Source organism: Onychostoma macrolepis, chromosome 12 (genome assembly GCF_012432095.1).
Source record: "Onychostoma macrolepis isolate SWU-2019 chromosome 12, ASM1243209v1, whole genome shotgun sequence".
In the NCBI taxonomy this organism is placed as follows: Eukaryota; Metazoa; Chordata; class Actinopteri; order Cypriniformes; family Cyprinidae; genus Onychostoma; species Onychostoma macrolepis.
Window position 1 is genome coordinate 863,174 of NC_081166.1, and position 23,678 is coordinate 886,851.

Genomic DNA, 23,678 nt, shown 5'->3' on the forward strand with positions numbered 1-23,678 from the left:
CACATCACTATCAGCGCTAGCAGCAGTGATGACTGATTCAATGTACACACTAGTTATGGAATGTATAACACAACACAAAAGTTCAGTTACCATAACTATAATTTAATATCAGTATGCATGAGATTTAATTGAGCAGTAGCAGAGCTGAATGTGAAGCACACATCATGTTGTGGTTTAGGCTGCATCCTCTTCTTCCTGCGTGAAACACACACACACACACACACACACACACATCACAATCTCTCTGATCTCTGCAGGAACACAAGCGTCTCAGAATCTGTGAGTGAAGTGAAGGATCACCTGGTCTGGTTCCTCTTCAGTCTCTGGTTTTTCTGATTCCTGAGGAGCGACACGAGTGATATCTTCAGTCTGTGTCAGTATGCAGGAATATTAAACTCACTCTGATAAAACAGCTACAGGAATCACTGTGTGTGTGTGTGTGTGTGTGTGTGAGAGAGAGTTAATGATCGCATCCGACTGATTGCACTGTAGCATCTTATATATATATATATATATATATTTGTTTCTTATTTGTTTTAATACATTTTAACTTTGCCATAATATTAATTCCTGTTAGATTTGTGTGTGTTACGTAGAGAACTGTGTGTTGTGTTTTACAAAAAGTGTTTTATGAAATTGAAAACTGAGTCAAAGGCTGAGAATCAGTGTCTGGTTTTGTAGATTTGGTGTGTGTTTCTGCTGTTTGAGTGACAGCTTTCAGAAACTGTGTGACAAGGAAAGATTTTGTGTGGAAGCAGCTGAAAAAAGCTGTAATAGATTGAACTTTTGCTTTGACAGTTTTCCTTGCATTGACACAATTTTGGCCAGCAGGAGTCTCCAGTGCGCAGCGTTTTAAATGTTTTAAACAGTGAATAAGTTTATGAAGGTTTTACAAGCTCAGATTCTCCCATCGCTATTTTTAGGACCATTTTTTAGATGTTGTTTTTAGGTATTTAATATGGAAGCCCGTTTCCGCCACTGAGGAAATTTTTTTTAAAAAGGTTATTGCGACTTTTTATCTCACAATTCTGCCTTTTTTCACAGAATTGCGTGATATAAACTCACAATTGCGAGATATAAATTCGAGTTAATATCTTGCAATTCTGACTTTTTTTTTTTCGCAATTCAGAATTGCAAGATATTAACGTACAATTCGGACTTTTTTTCCTTGCAATTGAGAGTTTATATCTTGCAATTCTGACTATTCTTTTTTTCGCAATTGTGAGTTAAAGTCCAGTTTTGAGGGGGAAAAAAGACTGATATGTTCTCAGAATTGCGAGTTTATATCTCAGAATTATGACTTTTTAACTCGCAATTGTGAGTTTATATCACGCAATTATGAGAAAAAAAGTCAGAATTGTGAGATAAAAAGTCGCAATAAACTTTTTTATTTTTTATTCAGTGGCGGAAACAGGCTTCCATAATTTAATGCATGCAGAACATGCATTAAATGTTCTTTTTTTCTGAGCTAGTCTAAACTAGTGTCGAACAACAAGTTTTGCTTTTCGTTTGTTTGTCCTGAAAATGCAGTATTCTCACTTTGTCCTCAGTTTCCGTCTGTCTCTCTTCAGGATCTTCTTCTGTCTTCTCTGGTTCAGGCTCGTTCTCTTCAGACGGGGCGTCTGCCTCCTTCTGAAGGTGAACACAGCTTCATTAGATCACTGGATTGTAATGGAAATGGGTCGTTCATCGTCCAGTTTATCTGACCTGTGTGTCGCTGTGATCCTCCTGAGACTGAGATCGCTCTGAGTTCAGGATCTCAGAGGTTTGTTCCTCACCTGCAGCAGCTTCGCCGGATTCTTCCTGATTCGCCTCCTCATGGGGAAAAATGCAAAGTGCTCTGAGCAGAGGCTTTTATTTTGTAAAGCTCTGTGATTGAGAGGATAGCCATGTGATTGATCACCTGATCTTCTGCTGGTGGATCTGTGAGCTCTTTCACGGTCTCTGACTCCGTCTGATCCGCAGCATCTGTCTGCTGAGAGAGACACCTTAAAAATACAACTTAAAGATGCGTTCAGTGGAGTATTAAACTACACCAACCAATATATGACAGTCGTCTTCAACTTATAAAGATATGAAGCATATGTTTTCAGCTACTAATCCTATGGAAGCATGTTTCTGCCACGGAATAAAAAAGATAGAAACTCACAATTCTGAGGAAAAATGTCTGAATTACAAAATATAAACTAAATATTAGTCTGTTGCAATAAATATAAACAATTCCAAGTTTTCAATTTGCAATTCAGTTTTTTTTTCCTCGTCACAATGGAATATAAAATCAAAAAACGTATCGCGACTTTTTATCTCAGTTTTTAATCTATCTTTTTTTTACTGATCAGTGTTATTGTTAACTAAAACTATTAAAAATGGTTCAGTAATTAAAATAAAGCTGAAATAAAAGATCATATAAATACAGTATTAGATGAAACACTTAAAAAACTTAAATGAAAATTACAAATGTAGCCTTGGCAACATAAACATAGCATAAATATGTTTAAGTTAAAAAATAACTAAATCTAAACCTGAATTTTTTTTTTTTTAAGCTACACTACTAAACACTACTAAAAAATGACAAAAGCACATCAAAAAATACTAAAACTTAAAATTAATTTAGAAAACAAAAAAATAAAAATATAAAACCTAATTCAAAATATTAATAAATACTATAATAGTAAACAAATAATACTAAAATAACACTTTTATTGATTGTAGTGATAAAAAATATTTCATTTTCAGGGGAATTGTGTAGTATTTGACTGGTCATAAGTGCATGAATGACATCAGTAAAGCCGCGGTCACACTAGACTTTGATCATGTGAAATTATTTCGCATGCTGCAACGGTCGTGATATGACGTCACGCTGTTCAGCGTCTTTTTAAAAACCTAAATTCAACATGTAACAAATTGTAATACATCTAAAATGTAAAAACATGCAATCTACTCCACTTTCCTGCAGCGGTGCAGTTTTAAATTCATGTTCTTTTAATTCAAAAAGGAGGTCATGCTGTTATGTATCGATCTGCCGTTGGTCACACGGTGTCACGTGATGCGAATTCGCAGGGCAGAGTTCAACAAGCTTGAACTTTGGAACGCAGCGAAATGCGAAAACTTTTCATTTTTTAGTCATGTGTATGTATGTGTATTCACACGTGAAGTGTGTGTAAATGCTAGACAGGGATGAGACGTGGCAGAGTTAAGATGGTTTGATGAGCAGAAACACAGACCTGGTCTTCACCCTGATCTGGAGGACTGAGTTTGCTCTCGGCTGCTGATTCCGGCTCACGCTGTCAAAACACAACAGAACATTCAGAGTCATTATGAAGAACATATGTGACCCTGGAGCACAGAAGCAGTCATAAGCAGCACAGGTATATTTGTAGCAATAGCCAACAATACATTGTATGGGTCAAAAATATCAATTTTTCTTTCATGCCAAAAATCATTAGGATATTAAGTAGCGGTCTCCCTGAGCCCTTGCCTAGAGTGTGCTATCTCCCCTGATAGGGTTGTAAGTAGATAGCCCACTCTTGTGGTAGCCTCATAGGAGGACGTGATTGGATATCGTTCCCCAAAGTGTCCACCAGGACGCAGCGTTGAGTTCCCTAGAAGGGGAACGTCTCGGGTTACTCATGTAACTACATATTCCTAATAAATTATATTATGTTTGTCTCAGGAAGTCATTAATGTAGGCTGACTAAGTCACACTTCAGCCATGCCATTGTCACATGGTTTGCCTGTGTCATTTGTTTCTGATCCAATCTATTTAAATCCAATCCAATCCGATCCAAGCTATTTAAAAGAATGAAGACACAGAACACAGGAAAAAGTGTTTCAATGTGTCGTTTTGATTGTGAGATCAGTTTCACAGTTTGCACTGTATTATTCTTATGGTTTAGATGCTAAAAGGAAGAGTGCTTTCAAAGTCCTGCCCGCTCTGCTTCCACAATCAATATACAAGAATGGAGGAAAGGTCTTCAGACCCACAACCAGAATCCTGGAAGTCATTCATTTGACGTACAACCTGTACGTTTTTTTACTTTTTCTACTCTATACACAGTACTGTGCAAGTTTTAGGCCACTAGTATTTTCACCAGTTAAAAAAAAGGTTTTAAGTCAGTTATTTCTATCTTTAGCTGTAGTGTGTCAGTAGGAAATATCAGTTTACATTTCCAAACATTCATTTTTCCATTAATTGTAATAATCCAGCAAATGTCTGACAACAGCCAGTGCTAGAGATCTGATCTGATCATCATCAGTCTGTCTGTGATTATATGAAGAAACTGAGACAGACTAAATCCAAAAGAACTGTCTCCAAGACGCTTCAAGAAAGCTACCTGCAAAGCTCCATTGCTGTTAAAAGTTTTAGGCACTTGTGTTAAAATGCTGTAAAATGAGGATGCTGCCAAAAATAGATTTCCTTTATCAATTAACTTCTATTAACTAAATTAAATCAACATTTGGTGTGAGCATCCTTTGCATTTAAAGCAGCTTTTGCCCTCGGTGCACTTGAGCAGAGTTTCTCAGGAGCTTTGCAGGAGCTTTCTTGAAGCGTCTTGGAGACGTTGCCACAGTTCTTCTGGATTTAGTTTGTTCTGTTTCTTCATATAATCACAGACAGACTGATAATGATCAGATCTCTGTGTAGCACTGGCTGTTGTCAGACATTCACTGGATTATTACAATTAATGGCAAAATGAATGTTTGGAAATGTAAACTGACATTTCAATGGAGTCAATTTAATGCCGCATATATATGCAAAAGAAAATAAAGAATTGCAAAAGAAAATGAAGTATTGCAAAAAGAAAATAAGTTTTGCAAATAAAAATAAAGAATTGCAAAATAGATAAATAAAACAGAGCAAAAGCAATGATTTTGCAATACATATTTTCCATGGCCATATCTACTCATTTATTTGCAATGCAGCTTTTATTTTGCGTTTCAGTCAAGTTTGAGCTTGCGATACCGTTTTCCCTTTGCGCTTCACGTTTCTGCGCGTCTCACTTTGTGGCGCTGTTTTGACATGGGGGTGGAGTCATGGGACGGGGGCGTGTCCAACAGGCCTGGGCATGCCTCCCTGGAAGTGACGTCATCGGCCCGAGACGCAGATCACAGCTGATCCAGGCACCGTCACTGAGCAGAGGCATGCGGGCGGATCGTTTCCTTTTATTCACTAGCTTTAAAACATGCATGCTTTCGTTTTATTAACAAATGTATATGTGTATTAGCAGCGTTTGCTCAAGTTAAAGAAGTTGTTAATATGAACATCTGCTGTTTATTTCTCTCAATGTGTGCACACTTTTAGAGCATTAAAATGTGTATTGTTTCATCTGGTTAACTAAATGTGCATTAATAGTGCTTGTTTAAAATCTCTTAACCTGTGCACAGCGCTCTTTGTTTACATTAGTTCAGAGTTACTGCTAGTTTTAATGTAAAAGAATGCAATTAACTTCACAAACTATACATCATTAAAAAGGTCTAAGACTCAAGCTTCATATCCATCTCGACTTCGTTTTTCATTTACATAACTCCTGGCATAAATTAAGAAATGACTGGCACTGGAAGTTTAAAAAAAGATTAAAAAGTCATTTTGGTTTAGTTTTGTCGTGGCCACGAGATATTAAGTCGTGGGAACGTGATAATACTGTATGTCGTGGCATGAGTTTAATCATGCATAAACAAACCCGCGTGACCATAGCAACCTGGGATTATCAGAGACTGATCAAATATATTTATCCATCCCACAGTCCGTTGATCGTGTCTTATTATGTAATATATGTGTATATTAGGCTATTATTATTATTATTATTATTATACAGCCCTGAACGTTAAGAGATCGAAATGAAGGGAAAATAAATCAAATACATAACAACGAATATAAAAATATTACCAATACTAATAAAATACATGGACTTACAAGACTTGTGGGATGGATATAAATGTTTTCTTGTCGGCCTATTTTATTATACTTTATGTAACATTTATTCATAATAAACTTAATTCGAATGTTGTCTACATCGCGATACAGGTTTACATTTTTTTCTTTTTGGTTTAAATTTCTCATGGCCAAGAGATATTAATGGGTAAACAAACCAGCGTGACCATAGCAACCTGGGATTATCAGAGATGTATTTATTAATATTTTATTTTTAATTAAGAAATTATACAAAAAAAAAACATTATTAAATTATTATATTAACACCACCACGGGGTAATTTTACCCATGGCTGTTTTTCAAATAGGCTACATAATATATTTTCAGTTAAAATATCCAAGTCTTACAGTCATTGACTTTTACTAAAATTGTGTTATTTACAATCCCTGTTTATTGTTAAAAAATTGTTTAGATAAAACCAGAACAAAAATGGGGCATTTATACCTATAAGCGCCATCAGGACAAATTTACGCATAATTCCTGTCATCACGTTCAAATGAAGATGTTTTAGATGTTTATTCCTCTACTCAGAAATGTTCAAACTTTGGATTAAATATTAATTTGTGTTTGCAATTTTTTTATCGTTTATGGTTCGCTACTGTGTTGCTTATTTATTCCTGAAAAAAAAATCTGAATTATGATGTAATGAATAAAACAATTTTTATGATTACCCCAAGTTTATTGGTGTTGTTCTCTTATTCAAATGATAACTTATATAACTAAACAAATTAATTAATTAGGTGAAACTGTGCACTTGAATTTGTCATTGTACATCCTTTGCAATGTGGTGAATTAGTATTGCTTATAATAGTCTATTTAGGGTGTTTTAGTCATTTAAATAACATGGGTTATCTTGAAACATTTTATTAGCTATAATATTACAACACCCAAATATGTATTTATTTCCTCGTAATCCTGGTTGTAATTGCAGGCTGGTTTATTCATCATTAAGAAAAGTGATTAGTGTAACCTGCTTAAAAATAGCCGTGAACTTAAAACAACAGGACAAAAACATAGCTGATGACTAAAAATAATCATTTTATGACTCTAGACATTGTGAAGACAGTGGCATAATACAGTGACATACTACGTTTTTAGCCATATCAAAACAGTAGTCATGGCATGGGTGAATTTGACCCGCTGGCGCTTTTAGGTGTACAGCGACCTCTGGTGGTTGAAGTGTTATAGGCTACGTACTGGACTGTATCGCGATGTAGACAACATTCGAATTAAGTTTATTATGAATAAATGTTACATAAAGTATAATAAAATAGGCCGACAAGAAAACATTTATATCCATCCCACAAGTCTTGTAAGTCCATGTATTTTATTAGTATTGGTAATATTTTTATATTCGTTGTTATGTATTTGATTTATTTTCCCTTCATTTCGATCTCTTAACGTTCAGGGCTGTATAATAATAATAATAGCCTAATATACACATATATTACATAATAAGACACGATCAACGGACTGTGGGATGGATAAATATATTTGATCAGTCTCTGATAATCCCAGGTTGCTATGGTCACGCGGGTTTGTTTATGCATGATTAAACTCATGCCACGACATACAGTATTATCACGTTCCCACGACTTAATATCTCGTGGCCACGACAAAACTAAACCAAAATGACTTTTAATCTTTTTAAACTTCCAGTGCCAGTCATTTCTTAATTTATGCCAGGAGTTATGTAAATGAAAACGAAGTCGAGATGGATATGAAGCTTGAGTCTTAGACCTTTTAATGATGTAGAGTTTGTGAAGTTAATTGCATTCTTTTACATTAAAACTAGCAGTAACTCTGAACTAATGTAAACAAAGAGCGCTGTGCACAGGTTAAGAGATTTTAAACAAGCACTATTAATGCACATTTAGTTAACCAGATGAAACAATACACATTTTAATGCTCTAAAAGTGTGCACACATTGAGAGAAATAAACAGCAGATGTTCATATTAACAACTTCTTTAACTTGAGCAAACGCTGCTAATACACATATACATTTGTTAATAAAACGAAAGCATGCATGTTTTAAAGCTAGTGAATAAAAGGAAACGATCCGCCCGCATGCCTCTGCTCAGTGACGGTGCCTGGATCAGCTGTGATCTGCGTCTCGGGCCGATGACGTCACTTCCAGGGAGGCATGCCCAGGCCTGTTGGACACGCCCCCGTCCCCTGACTCCACCCCCATGTCAAAACAGCGCCACAAAGTGAGACGCGCAGAAACGTGAAGCGCAAAGGGAAAACGGTATCGCAAGCTCAAACTTGACTGAAACGCAAAATAAAAGCTGCATTGCAAATAAATGAGTAGATATGGCCATGGAAAATATGTATTGCAAAATCATTGCTTTTGCTCTGTTTTATTTATCTATTTTGCAATTCTTTATTTTTCTTTGCAAAACTTATTTTCTTTTGCAAAACTTTATTTTCTTTTGCATATATATGCGGCATTAAATTGACTCCATACATTTCCTACTCACACACAACAGCAAAAGATCGAAATAACTGACTTAAAACCTTTTTTTTTTTAGCTGGCTAAAATACTAGTGGCCTAAAACTTTGGCACAGTACTATATATATATATATTGGGGGCTTTAAATACCCCATCATTTATGCCAAGTTGGTTGGATGAAATTTAGGTAGACAACCAAGAAGTGCCAGTAAGCAGAAAGAAACCTAAATCAGTAACACAATAAATATTTTTACCAGACCCAGTTCACAGGAAAACCCTGATGGTTTGGCTGATTTCCATAAAATACACTTAAACGTTATTCCTTCAAGTCAACTTAAATGTTTCAACTTGTAAAAATGTAAGTGTCATGTAATTAACAGGTGGAGACCAACATGGTGATGCATTCCTGTACATTTTGTGCCTTACTGATGAGACAACGACTTCCCACACCTTCGCCATTGTTTCGGGCCGTGACACTGAAACGGACTTGTTGCTTGAGGCTGTTTATCTTTTTCAAGTCCTTTTTTCTACACTAACATCTTCCTTCCTGGGAATTTCTCCAGCATGCAGTATATCATATTGACGGACATGAGTCTTCTTGTGAGAAGTTTTTGAGGGCAACAGTTTTTTCTGGCCACTTGAAACGTTTAAATTTTTTGTCGCATGTATTGTCTGTTGTAGGTCACTTTGTTTGGCTTAGTTTTAATGGCACAATGTTTGGACTGATTCTCATGTGGCAATAATCAATTTTATAGTGTTATGATGCTGCAATGTTGACAAAGAATAGGAATCTAAAACACAAAACTGTGTGAACTAGGTACTGTAAAGAAACTGATCTACAAAAACCGTTGTTTTATTTGTGTCTGTAGGGGTTGGATGTAATGTGTAACAGTAGCACCCATTCAAAAATTGTTTTAAAAAGAAATGTGAAAACTCATTAAATTGATATTTACAGTTGCATTTTTTGTGTTGTGTAATTGTATTACAGAAATATAATAATTTTACATTCCTTTGTGATTGTTGTTTATTATTATTGGTATTATTATTGGTAAATATAAAGGTAGCAAAGCAATGAGACAACAAATAACCCAATGTTTAGGTAATGTTTAACCCAGCAACACACTTAACGTGACCCACTGGTTGGGTCAAATAAACAACCCAGCATTCTGGGTCAAATGGTTAAACCCAGCACTTGAGTTAAAACAACCCAGCGCGTGTTCTGTCCCATAGTTACCCAGCGGCTGGGTTATTTTTTAACCCAGCATTTTAAAAGTGCATAATTGAGGCCCATGCAATGTGCATCTTGATGCATAGCCAATGGTGCTAGCTATGATACGATACATTAAAGATATATATGAAGCAGCTATCGATACGATGCAGTGCGATTCAATTTTGATTCGATTCGATTCAACAAAATGCGATTCGATGCAATACGATACATTGGAAAGAATATGATCGCTTTTATTTTTTGGGTTCAGACCATAGACTGTAAAAAAAGATGGACGACGCGTCTCCGCTTCCTTCCACTATAGAAAAGTGAAGCGAAAAGATCTCGGTATGGCCGCTGCCATCTTGAGTAAATGACGTCATTCGGAGCCCGAGTCTGCGCAGTAGAGATTCGTTTGGAGCGCGAGTCAAACTCCCACAGACCCAATCAACCATAACGACACGCCCCGTTTTCATAGCATCAAATTACTAGCTAAAATCAAACTTATCACAAAAACGAACAATTGAACATACAGTGAGGAAAATAAGTATTTGAACACTCTGCTATTTTGCAAGTTCTCCCACTTAGAAATCATGGAGGGGTCTGAAATTGTCACCGTAGGTGCATGTCCACTGTGAGAGACATAATCTAAAAAAAAAAATCCAGAAATCACAATGTATGATTTTTTAACTATTTATTTGTATGATACAGCTGCAAATAAGTATTTGAACACCTGTCTATCATCTAGAATTCTGACCCTCAAAGACCTGTTACGCCGGTTTCACGCCGGTTTCACACCGCAAGCGTGAGCGGCGCGTGAGCAGCGCGTATTTTTTTCGGCGCCCATGTTAACAAATGAGTGCATTCACACCGGCAGCAGGAGCAGCGCGTCAGCGTCAAGCAGGAGCGTCGCGTGAGCAGCGCTGCAGCGATGGTTTCGGCGCCGAGTCTATTTTTGCTGCGCCGCTCACGCTCAATTAAAGTGACAGCACACTTTTGATGGACAAAATAAATATTTCACACAAAACGTGCTAAAAATGCACAGAATAAGCATGTCTAGTGTGTTTTAAGACGAATTGGAGTATGTCAGGAAAGAAAATGAACAATTAAAAATATGTGTAGAATATTTACCCATTTTAACTTGTTTTTAATTTTTAATTGCCATAAGCAAATTATAACTTAAAGCATTTTATCAAACTCACAACGAACAATTCATCTTGCTCAGGATCTTAAGTTACAATGGAGTATATACAGTAGGCCTACATAATAAATTCATTATTCATTCATTATTGACAGCTTCTATAAGAAATGGAGATATGGGTAAAAGTATATATTATTAAAAAATAATAATAATTAAAAAAAAAACAGTATAAACAGCACTTTCTATATTTGAGTATGACTGAAACAACATGATAGGAGATGTTTTTGTTGTTGACCATTTACACGCTAATCCCCAAGACTTCAAAACTTTCAAGTTTATAACTGACCAACTTCTAAAAACAAATTTATAGTTGTCTTTGTAAAGAAATATGTCGCTTTGGAGCCGCTGCTGTGACGCTGAACAAACGCTTCCAGTGTGAATACTCTGGCGAGTCTGACGCTGCAGTGACGCTGTAGTTACGCTGACGTGATGCTGCCGCGAAGCTCACACTTGCGGTGTGAAACGGGCGTTAGTCTGCCTTTAAAATGTCCACCTCCACTCCATTTATTATCCTAAATTAGATGCACCTGTTTGAGGTCGTTAGCTGCATAAAGACACCTGTCCACCCCATACAATCAGTAAGAATCCAACTACTAACATGGCTAAGACCAAAGAGCTGTCCAAAGACACTAGAGACAAAATTGTACACCTCCACAAGGCTGGAAAGGGCTACGGGAAATTGCCAAGCAGCTTGGTGAAAAAGGTCCACTGTTGGAGCAATCATTAGAAAATGGAAGAAGCTAAACATGACTGTCAATCTCCCTCGGACTGGGGCTCCATGCAAGATCTCACCGTGGGGTCTCAATGATCCTAAGAAAGGTGAGAAATCAGCCCAGAACTACACGGGAGGAGCTGGTCAATGACCTGAAAAGAGCTGGGACCACCGTTTCCAAGGTTACTGTTGGTAATACACTAAGACGTCATGGTTTGAAATCATGCATGGCACGGAAGGTTCCCCTGCTTAAACCAGCACATGTCCAGGCCCGACTTAAGTTTGCCAATGACCATTTGGATGATCCAGAGGAGTCATGGGAGAAAGTCATGTGGTCAGATGAGACCAAAATAGAACTTTTGGTCATAATTCCACTAAACGTGTTTGGAGGAAGAAGAATGATGAGTACCATCCCAAGAACACCATCCCTACTGTGAAGCATGGGGTGGTAGCATCATGCTTTGGGGGTGTTTTTCTGCACATGGGACAGGGCGACTGCACTGTATTAAGGAGAGGATGACCGGGGCCATGTATTGCGAGATTTTGGGGAACAACCTCCTTCCCTCAGTTAGAGCATTGAAGATGGGTCGAGGCTGGGTCTTCCAACATGACAATGACCAAGCACACAGCCAGGATAACCAAGGAGTGGCTCTGTAAGAAGCATATCAAGGTTCTGGCGTGGCCTAGCCAGTCTCCAGACCTAAACCCAATAGAGAATCTTTGGAGGAGCTCAAACTCCGTGTTTCTCAGCGACAGGCCAGAAACCTGACTGATCTAGAGAAGATCTGTGTGGAGGAGTGGGCCAAAATCCCTCCTGCAGTGTGTGCAAACCTGGTGAAAAACTACAGGAAACGTTTGACCTCTGTAATTGCAAACAAAGGCTACTGTACCAAATATTAACATTGATTTTCTCAGGTGTTCAAATACTTATTTGCAGCTGTATCATACAAATAAATAGTTAAAAATCATACATTGTGATTTCTGGATTTTTTTTAGATTATGTCTCTCACAGTGGACATGCACCTACGATGACAATTTCAGACCCCTCCATGATTTCTAAGTGGGAGAACTTGCAAAATAGCAGGGTGTTCAAATACTTATTTTCCTCACTGTATATCAGCGTGATAACAACTACCTTAAATGACCAAAACCATATTTCGGAAAATTGTATTGGAAGTGTAATTTATTATTTTATTTTGACTGAAGTCCCATTCGTTTACATGGAGAGGGCAGGGTTTATGACCTGTACTGCAGCCGGCCACCAGGGGGCGAGCAAAGAGCCCGCAGCTTCACTTTTAAGGACGAGTGAGACACACCCGGTTCAGACAGAGAGCAAATCATAAAATAACTTAAGCATCCTCTGATTTCTATGCCTCGAGGCCTGTTTCATAAAACAAGTTAGGGTTAAGCAGTTAACAAGTTTAACCAGTTAATCTGACTAACTGTCAAATGATTTGGTTTCATAAAGCAAATTTAACATAGATCAAGCTCAGTCACTGTGGCACAACTTATTCTGGAAAACTAACCTGGTCCGAGACAGGCTAACTGTCAGGATAATTAAGCTGAGTTCCTCTAACTTAGTTCCTCTAAATTGCCCTTTAAAGCATTAAAATCACTTAATTAAAAGTTAAAATCACTAAATTAAAAATGAAAATAAATAATAAAATCATTTTAACTGCTATAAGAAACACACATTAACTCATTTGAGCTTAGACTGTACTAGTTTACATTTTATTTAACCATTATAATAGTCCCTTTACAGTTACTGCCATCATAAAAGGGCAGGGTTTATGACCTGTACTGCAGCCGGCCACCAGGGGCGAGCAAAGAGCCCGCAGCTTCACTTTTAAGGACGAGTGAGACACACCCGGTTCAGACAGAAAGCAAATCATAAAATAACTTAAGCATCCTCTGATTTCTATGCCTCGAGGCCTGTTTCATAAAACAAGTTAGGGTTAAGCAGTTAACAAGTTTAACCAGTTAATCTGACTAACTGTCAAATGATTTGGTTTCATAAAGCAAATTTAACATAGATCAAGCTCAGTCACTGTGGCACAACTTATTCTGGAAAACTAACCTGGTCCGAGACAGGCTAACTGTCAGGATAATTAAGCTGAGTTCCTCTAACTTAGTTCCTCTAAATTGCCCTTTAAAGCATTAAAATCACTTAATTAAAAGTTAAAATCACTAAATTAAAAATGAAAATAAATAATAAAATCATTTTAACTGCTATAAGAAACACACATTAACTCATTTGAGCTTAGACTGTACTAGTTTACATTTTATTTAACCATTATAATAGTCCCTTTACAGTTACTGCCATCATAAAAATACAATTATGTATAGGTTTAAAATTCTACAAAATGTAAATTTAATGTCCAAAACAAATATTTTAGCAAAATGTATATTTTAGTCAGAATTATTGCACTCCTATTCGATTGTGCTCCGTCTGTTTAGCGTGCATGCGCGCAGCAGCGCTCGTTCACTTTCATAAGCCCTGCCCCCTCCTGACAGCAAAATAGATATGTTTGCATGGCTTTCTAACATTTACAGATGAAAAAATATACCTGTGACATGTCAGTTATGCACCGAAGGAAACACAACATCTCAAATGCATTAAACAGCACAAATATATTCGCAATATCCGATGGATCAATTTGATCCATGATCGACATTATGGGCTGCTTAAAGGAATAGCTCACCTTAAAAAAACTGAAAATTCTGTCATCATTTACTCACCCTCATGTTGTTCCAAACCTGTATAAGTTTCATTCTTATGTTTATCACAAAAGAAGATATTTTGAAGAATGCTGGTATTCAAACAGTTGTTGGCCCCCATTGTAAGTGAATGGGGGATTACCAGCATTCTTCAAAATATCTTTCGCCTTCAACATAAGAAAGAAATTTATACAGTACAGCAGTGGTTTCGCACGGCTCTTGTGTTGTCCCACAGGAGCTGAATATATGCTGTGCGTTGCGGAGAGAATTGTCTGCCCATTGCCCGCGATTCGCGGTTGATAGGCAGAATATGGAAAGGGCCTGATGGGAAATTTTCCCCTATCAGTAACTTCCTTTTGTTATATAATAATTATATAATGTGGATATCTGTCTGTGGATATCTGTGGATATTCGGGGTTAGTTAACTCTCTGTGCTCAAGTGATGTTTTGTGAGTCTCCTTGATGCCTTGCCCTGAACTGAGCTGGTGCTCCTGTACCCGCTGTCTGGTGTGGTAGAGTATCATGCTCTCTGGGGTGCCCTGAAGCCACCATCCCACTGAAACGGTCTGGACCCAAGTGTGAGAATGATCCATTTCATTTCTCTATTGCTAGTTTTATGTGGACTCACTAACTAGCTTTTCTCTGCAGCGCTACCTGGTCCTGTCTTTGCACCTCTGACTTTGTTACAGGGTTAGGATCTCTGTGAGCACCTCCCCTGCGGAAGTCCACGACTGATTGTGGTGATGGTATCACCCGTCGGTACTGGACCCAGGCTGGATGATAACCCTATATCTTCGGCCTCATGCTTGCTGGTTCGTGTGGCCAAGTTGCTAGGCTTCTGCGGGAGCCTCCTTGGTCATCAGGTCCCCAGTATAGCGCTGGAACCTCAGGACTCGCGGGTCCTCCATTCAGATTGAGCTTTTCGGAGTGTAATGTGCTCCCTGATGTCCTGGCTGGGTGTTTGCTTTTAGGAGCTGTCGCGGCCAGGATGTGCGACTCAGATTTGAGTAGTTCACTCAACCATCATGCACATTCTCTGAGTTAGAGCCCCTCTCGCTGAGGCGTCGATTGGCTTCGCTCTTTAACTCCACTCTGCCCTTATGGTTGAACCAGTGAATCGCCCCTCTGTGGAGTGGGCTTGAGTACACTGCTTTCCCTGAGGCATGAGTGAGATGTGTTTCTGCGGAAACCCTTCCTGACTGCCTTGGCCCTGAGGGGTGATAGCTCTTTGTGCATGAATGGGTTGTTGGGTCCAGCTGTGCTACAGGCTCTTTCGGGTCTGGTTAAACGGGACCTGCTCTCTATTGAGATAGAGAGCATTAGACTATGTTCAGCTGTAACAGCTGACGATCTCTTCTGTCAACGCTGCTTTCTGGTGGGGCTAGGAAGTGCTCCCCTCACTGCGAGGGTTAGCTATGAGCCTGTTGCTCCCAGTTGGGCTATGAGGGCCCGCCTCAGCTGGAGAGCCGAGAGTGCTGCTCCTGAGAACTCCATATGCAACCATACCGAGTTGCTAGGCCCGTCCCTGTCGCCTCCTTGGCCGGTTGTCTCTATGTGTGCCCCTGTTGGAATGTGTGATCCCCTTTAAGCTGGATCCCATTTCTAATTTGCGGCCTATCTGCTCCCCAGACATGGCAGCGATCCCCCTCACTGTGAAGTGGTCTTTTAGGAGCTCGCCATCGTGACATGCTCCTTTAACCTTCATGCACGTTCTCTGAGCTAGAGCTCCTCTTGCTGAGGCATTGAGTTTTCAACATGCTCTAAATCCACTCTGCAGTTTGATAGGGGGTCAAGCCCGAGGGTCTTCCCTGTCATGCTGCCCTTATGGTCGAACCAGTTACTGCCCCTCCGTGGAGTGGGCTTGAGCACATTGTGTTCACTGAGGTACTAGTGAGTGGTGTTTCTGCGGAAACCCTTGATGAATGCTTCAGCTTTGAGGTGTAGTAGCTTGGTGAGCATGGATGGTTGTGGGTCCCATTGTTTATTCAGATCCTTCCAGTTCTGGACCCACACATGCTCTCTATTGAGATAGAGAGCATGAGACTATGTCCAACTACATCAGTTGACCGTCTCTCTCTGGGCCCTGCTGGATTACCCCTTCTAATCTAGCACCATCCTTTGGTCAAGCTGAGAAATGCTCCCCTCTCTGTGAGGGTAAGCTATGAGTCGCTTCCAGGTGTGCTCTAGAGCCCACCTAAGCTTGAGAGGAGCTCTCAGACTGAGCATTTGATGTCTCCTCTTATCATGTCCTCCGCTCCTTGGAGCTCCATTGAGCAGCGGCCTCAGGTTGTTAGGTCTCTCTCTGCCTTCCTATTAGGCTGCTCTCTTTGGTGGTGAGCTTAGCATTGCTCCTCTCGCTTTAGAGGGTTACCTTTGAACATGCCACTCCCAATTGAGCGTCTGAGGCTTCATCTCTTTAAGTCCTCCACTCTTTTGAGCTCCGGGTAGCAGTCGTGCCAGGTTGCTGGGTCATCTTCTGCCTCCCGGGCGGGCTGCTTACTGATTGAGCTAGCTGTGCTCCCCTCACTATGAAGGGTTTCCTAAGAGAACGCTGCTCCTATCTGGGCATCTGTGAGCAGATGCTCCAGATTCTGTTCTGTGACTGCTGTGGTTGAGCTGGCGATACTCCCCTCATATGGAGGGTTCTTTCTATGAGTTACGCTTTTCAATTTACATGCGCTCTGAGCACGCGGTCTCTGAATTTTTTGCCGCTCCCTGAGTGCACCACGGTCATGTAAGGTCATGTAAGGTTCCTAGGCCGTCAGCTTCGTTCCCTTTCTCTGAGTTGGTTTAGGCCCCGGTTTTCACCTTGGGCTCCACTCAACTTGTGTCGATGCTGATACATTCTGAGCAGGGGGCTGCTACCAGGGATCTTTCGAGTCAGTTCCTCGAGCAAGCGCACTCAGATCTGGCGGTAGCCCCCTGGGTGATAGGCCAGGGTTTGTTTGGTTTTTAGACACCTGGTCTTATCCCCTTGAAGGAGTCTCTTTCTGATTCCAAGCCTTTGAGCTCTGCCCTAGGCTCGGGCTTCCCGGCCCAGCCCTTAACAGGTAAGTTGTTTTGGGTATGCAGCTCAGGCTCTTGGCTGAAGGGGATAATGTCACTGACAGCCGTCAAGGCGTCCTAGGGGCAACTCCCATGGCTATGGTAGAGTTGGTACTTAGTGCTCGCCGTGGCCTTTGGCAGGCACTCCCCTCAGCATGGCGGCGTGGGTATACCGTTCCCCATAGCAACCTCTAGAGGACGCAGTGTCTCGTTCCCTTCTCAGAGAACCATGGTTACACTCTATCTGACCCTGTTACCCCAAAGGTTAAAGAGACTTTAAAAATTCCTGTTTGGCATGACATTCATTACATTTGATTTGACTGGGCTTGAAATTAGTTTCCCAAGGAGCAAAAAGAATGAATATAAATTATATTTGTGAGTGTTAAACTCTTGGCAGAAATTTGATGCCAAATTTAGAAATTTGCCATTCAAACCAAATGTAGCCAATCAGCAATCAAGAAGCATTCATATATATATTTGTTTTTCCAAACAAGAAAGAACAAGAAAAAACATATCTTGCTTTATCATGTCTGAATGTACTCAGGACTCGCAAAATCGCTAGCCCGACGTCCCGGGGCTATTGTGTTTTCCAGTCGGGCTACCAAAATGTATCACCGCCTGCCCGACAGGCTCCTTAAATACAGATCTCTCACGGGTCCTTATAAACTCTTAAAGTGAGTTGTATCAAACTTAAGGCCATAAAAAATTTTAAATACGTTAAATGGTATAAGAAATGTCTTAATTATAATTTCTAGAGGTCTTACAGTTGGGGACGGAAAGACAAGAGTCGCGCGATACAGAAGGATTAAACTTCAAAAGGCAATGATGTCATTGAATAAATATGAGCGCTGCACGTTTCAAGTCAAAACGCGGCGCGGATGTCTTTATGGGAATGTATCTGAAGGGAACCGACTGTCCTCAGAAACGTGTCATTGGCATTTTAATTTCATCTTAACTATAATTCCTCTACAGCGTTTCCAGGGAAACCGCAATATTTCAGCGCTCCCAAAGCGCCACCTCGTGGCAGAGAATGAATTTGCATTTCCAATAAACCTTTCTTGCTGTTTATGGTCAGATCAATGCAAATATCAACTTTTTACGCAGCAAACTGAGTGTAGATGTAAATGAATAGTTGTAAATGAGAAAGAAGTTAATATGCCTTTTAAACATTTTAACAATTAAGACAGTAATATTTATATGTTTTAAATTAACATAATTTATATGCTTGATTTATCCCTTTTCATAAAAACGGTCTATAGCCTGAAACGCTGTTGTATAAGATTTTTGTTTTTGTGAAAACCTGTATCTGAACTGTAAATAATGTAATTTTATGGCTCAATACTGTATGTTACCATTGTCCAGCCCCGCTCATTCTGTTCATTTTACTTGTGCAGCTCTTAAAATGGGTCATAAATTGCCTTAAATTTATTTTTAAAAATTCTGCAGATACCCTGTAAATAGTGAAATAAGAATCCTTCCTTCATATTTGTTGATATTTGTGTATTGAAAATATTTTTGATTTGAGATTTAAACTCCTATCTGATTTTCTATATTTAAAAAAAAAAAAGTCTTTATTTTTTATTTTTTATTTGGGCTAGTTAAATTCATTTTCGGGCTACCAAAATCTGAAGAGTACCTGCCCGAAGGGCTACCAGGGATTTTGAAATTTTGCGAGCCCTGGTACTGGTACAAACCTTACCAATAAACCTACCCACGTAGGAAGGGACGTTCCCACGACCTTGCGCAATATTCCCTAAAAGTTTTCTAAAAGTGACGAAAATTTGATCCTTTACAGAAGTTTAGGGACATTCCTAAAAAGACCTCTTTTTTGTTGTTGTTATGTAAGTGCTGCAGTTCAAGGGTCCTTATATGACTTTGGGGGGCGTTCCATTTTGGTTATTCTATGGCAGTGATACTCAAATCTGGCTCGCGAGATCCACTTTCCTGCAGAGTTTAGCTCTAACCCATATCAAACACACCTGAGCATGCTAATCAATGTCTTCAGGATCATTAGAAAATCACAGGTAGGTGAGTTTGATTAGGGTTGGAAAGTGGATCTCGCGAGCCAGATTTGAGTATCACTGTTCTATGGTCACATAAGAACATTACAAAGAGGATATTTGGGACGTTAGAACGTTCCCATATGGTCCTCTGTTGGTCATAGAATAACATTTTCTGATATGACTTTGGGGGGGATGTTCCATATTGGTTATTCTATGATCACATAGCAACGTTACAAAGAGGACATTTGGGACGTTAACAGAACGTTCTTATATGGTTCTGTGTTAGTCAGATGGGGGCTTTTCATTTGGGACTGCGCTGTAACATATTTTCCGGACTCATTTGGAAATGTTGGTAAGCACCCATTTCACCTATAGGAAAAATGCAAAGTTCTAATAAAAATAATAATAAAAAATCAATCACAATAAATAATAAATCCTTATTATATGTAATTTCCCTATATTTATGAACCAATGGATACCTGGCGTTCCCACGGCACAATAACACATTTAAACAAATGCAAGTCAGATACAGGGTGTTGCATCTGTTTTCAGTAGCATGTTTAGGATGTAACGGTATGAAAATTTCTTATCACGATTATAGTGACCAAAATGATCACGGTTATCAGTATTATCACGGTGTTATTAAAATGTGCTGGAGATGTTCAAAAAGTACAGACACATAAATCCCTTCACCAAGTTTTATATTTAAAAATCAACAAACAACAAATAAAATGACTTTGTTTGCATAATCACTAAAACAATAACAATACCAATGATGTTCGGATTTTAAATGACAACTTGACTGACAACAGTTTAATAACATGTTCAAATATCTAATGTAAATGTTCAAATAAAGCTTTGAAAATGTTTCATATAAATGTAAACCTCACATTTTAGCCTTTAAATGAAGAAAAGGGTTAAGTCAAAATGATAATTGATTAATAAATGGTTATATGTATTTTATCTGCTCCATAAATAATTCTACATAACTTATCTGAATTGTTTAAATGTGTAGCTTGTTTTCCCTCAACCGGTCAAAAAATGTACAGCAGGTCATGCAAATTCAGTCCGTTTTTGTCCAGACAGAACCTGCACACAGGCTGAATGTAAATATAAGTCTCTGTATATCCACTCTCTGACAGCAAAACTAAGTTACTCTGCTGCTGAGCGCACGTGAGACTGTTACTGAAAACTGTGCTTTATGCTGGACAGTATTTATTTATCGTGAGATGTTCAAATCGTGGTAATCGAATACGGTTTTAATGATGATTAAAAAATAAAACGGTAATACTAACCGTGGGGAATTTTATCATGATTTATCATCAAACCGGTAATCGTTACATCCCTAAACCACACAAAAAACCTTGCTTAGGGCCTCAAAAATCTAAACGCACCCCTGCCTGTTGTTCATGGAACTGTCATATAATTAATTAAAGCCTCTGTCCGAAGTATTCATTAAAGGGTGACATATCATGAAAAGCTGAGCTTTTAAGTGCTATAATCAGGTCCCCGGTGCATCTACCAACCAAGGAAACGTGAAAAAGATTAACCCAGTAACTTTGTTATATCACTGCCCATTTTGTGAAACCTGGGTCTACAAACTACTTGTACAGTGTCATGAAACATGTGGAGCATGTGATTTTTTATTTTTTTTTTATCTAATAGACTATTGCACTCAACTGTAAAACTTTCAAATTGAAGAAAATCTTCAAACTTTCAGGCTATGCTTTCTCAAGCCAAGCCAACATCAATTTTGACTTGACAAACTTTTTTTTAAATTTAGCTGATGTTAATGTTGATGTGGGGTATTTTCAGCTGAAACTTCACAGACACATTCTGGGGACACCGATATTACATATTGTAAAAAAGGGGCATGATATGTCTCCTTTAAATTGAGCCACATATTCCTTGTAAATTAATTTCCAGTGAATATGTTTTTTTAGCTTGTTAACTATTTGAAAGAATATTTTGATATCTTGTATTAGCGAGAAGCCACCCTCTCAAATTATAAACAAATTATATGTTTTATTTCCTACGCATTTTTTTTTCCTACATATTTTCTCTTGGTTCAGATGTATTTTTCATTCATTCATTTATTTATCCATTTAAATTGAATTTGCATACTTGGTATTGTAATTATTAATTTTCCTCCCTTTACTATGTGTCATGTTTGTTGTGTTGTAATGTGTTAAAGATAATAAAATATATTATTTAAAAAAGAGAATATTTTTGGCATTGTGAATGTTGTTAACTCTATGTATTTCTATATTGCAAGTAAAATAATAAATTGATGGTGGCTGTTTTTAACATCTCAGTATCTTTTTCACTTGATGGATTTATAACCATTTCTGAAGAAACGTAACTGAAGCAGCCCACACAAATTGTGAAATACATGTGAATAACCTGAAAACCTGTGGAATAACTTCCTGACATCTATTCATTTTGTAATATGGAGATTCATAAATATTTTATGTTTCTAAGCTGTAAAAATTTTAAATGTTTATGTTTTATGACTACACAAAAATTACATTAATTAATTGAATGTGATTCATACTATACTTTGATGATCTGGAGACTGTAAATCCTCTTGGGTCAAAAACAAAAATCCATAAAATGGGAGCAGTGTATTTTTCATTGAGAAACATAACCCCTGAATTCAAGCTTGGCTAACATTCATCTTTGCTTTCTTTTCAATTCTATTGATAGAGAAAAATATGGCTTTGCATATCTTTGAGCCTCTTTTAGATGACATAAAAGTTCTAGAGACACAAGGCATTGACATAATGATAAGAGGAGAAACACACACAGTACATGGAACAGCCTTTTAACCACCGACAATCTGGCTTGTCATTCCACTGTGTGGATATGCAGAGAGTTTTTCTGCGAATAAGTTTTGCCATATTTGCCTTGTTGATAAAACAACTTCACAAAGTCTATTTAATGAAGACGATCTTGAAAAGAGAGACAGACACAATTACCAGCAGCATGTTCTGTTGAATGATGCAACTACTACATGAATCAAAGGAGAGTCATGTTTTAATACCTTGGAATTCTTTCATGTAACTGAAAATGTAGGGGTTGACGTAATGCATGATGTGCTCGAGGGTGTCGCATCTTTAAGTCAAACGTTTACTACAGCTATTACTTAATTCATGAAGAAAAACCGTTGTGCCTGGAACAGTTGAATGAAAGAATATCCAGTTATGATTATGAGTATTCAAACGCAAAAAACAAACCAAGTGTCATCCTTAACCTGAAATCTGAGACAAACAGCAAAACAAACATTTTGTCTCATACAAAATTGTCAGTCCTGAAAGTGCACACTGGCAGTTGTTCATTTTGTTGCGTGAGATATGCAGCATTATATTTGCTCCTGCTGTAACCAGAGGTCTTGCAGTATTCCTGAAACAGCTTATCATAGATCATCATAGTTTGTTCAAAGAACTTTATCCTTCTCGTACTCTCTTACCAAAACACCACTTTATGACACTGTGTTAAAATCATTAACACAGTGAATGTGTTCAAATTAACACAACAAACGTTGTCCCGTTTGATGACTTAGTGATAAGTCAGCCTTTCTAAACAGCTGGCATTAAACTATATGTTTTATTTCCTACACATTTTTTTCTAGTTGGTTCAGCTGTATTTTTCCATTTATGTATTTATATATCTTAAATTGTGTTTTCATTCTTGATATTGTTATTATGATATCATGTTCCCTCTTTACTTCTGTATGTGTCATGTTTGTTGTGTTGTAATGTGTTAAAGTTAATAAAAATATCATTTAAAAAAGAGAAAAGTATTTACAAAAGAACAGGGGAACAACATAATAACAAAACAAAAGGTGGGAAGAGGAGCACGAGAGGTGCCAAAAAAGAAATACTGTAAATAAAACAAAACACAGCTAACTAATTTTGTAATTAAAGCTACCTACCAACAGAAAAATGCAAAAAGAAAAAGATCGTTGGCATTACACTCTCCTATCCTAGTGTGTCTGATTCGGTGGGAATTTCCTACGTGCTGCACAATGTATGTCACACAACACATTTACCTGATCACACCTTACCAACCGTACACACAACGTGATGAATGGCGAAAACAGAACAGCAAATGCAAATGAAAAAAAACTCCAAACACAGTTACTAACCTCAAATTTAAACACTGTTTAAAACCCAATAAACTAATATCTAATTCCAAACTGTTTCAAAGTTTTTAAAATCTTCTCAGAATGCTCTTTTTGCATCGTATCTCTACACACAATCCATCAAACAATTAGCTCTTAACAAAATACGAACGTGAAAAATGTAAAACACTGCTACTGAGTCTTTAACATGTTCAATGCACAGCGGTTTGTCATTCATGCACACATACCGTACACTTTGTATGCTTATTATATTTACAGAAAAT

The 23,678-nt window shown here is 38.2% G+C and overlaps 1 protein-coding gene across 6 annotated transcripts in view; it reads right to left on the reverse strand.

Annotated features, from left to right (window-relative positions):
• Positions 1-81: 81 nt before the first annotated feature.
• The window catches only part of dydc2 (DPY30 domain containing 2), a 31,404-nt gene continuing 7,807 nt past the window's right edge, over positions 82-23,678 (reverse strand). Inside the window, exons 3-8 of one of the 6 annotated variants that reach the window (XM_058794691.1) lie at positions 3,225-3,284; positions 1,904-1,975; positions 1,708-1,812; positions 1,540-1,629; positions 301-339; positions 82-195 (exon numbers count right to left, since the gene is read on the reverse strand). In XM_058794691.1, coding sequence (XP_058650674.1) covers positions 175-195; positions 301-339; positions 1,540-1,629; positions 1,708-1,812; positions 1,904-1,975; positions 3,225-3,284 — 387 coding nt within the window. In that variant the 3' untranslated portion in view covers positions 82-174. Of the gene's footprint in view, positions 196-300; positions 340-1,539; positions 1,633-1,707; positions 1,816-1,903; positions 1,976-3,224; positions 3,285-23,678 lie in introns of all 6 variants that reach the window. The other 5 variants (XM_058794690.1, XM_058794686.1, XM_058794688.1 and 2 more) reach the window with 5 other exon arrangements.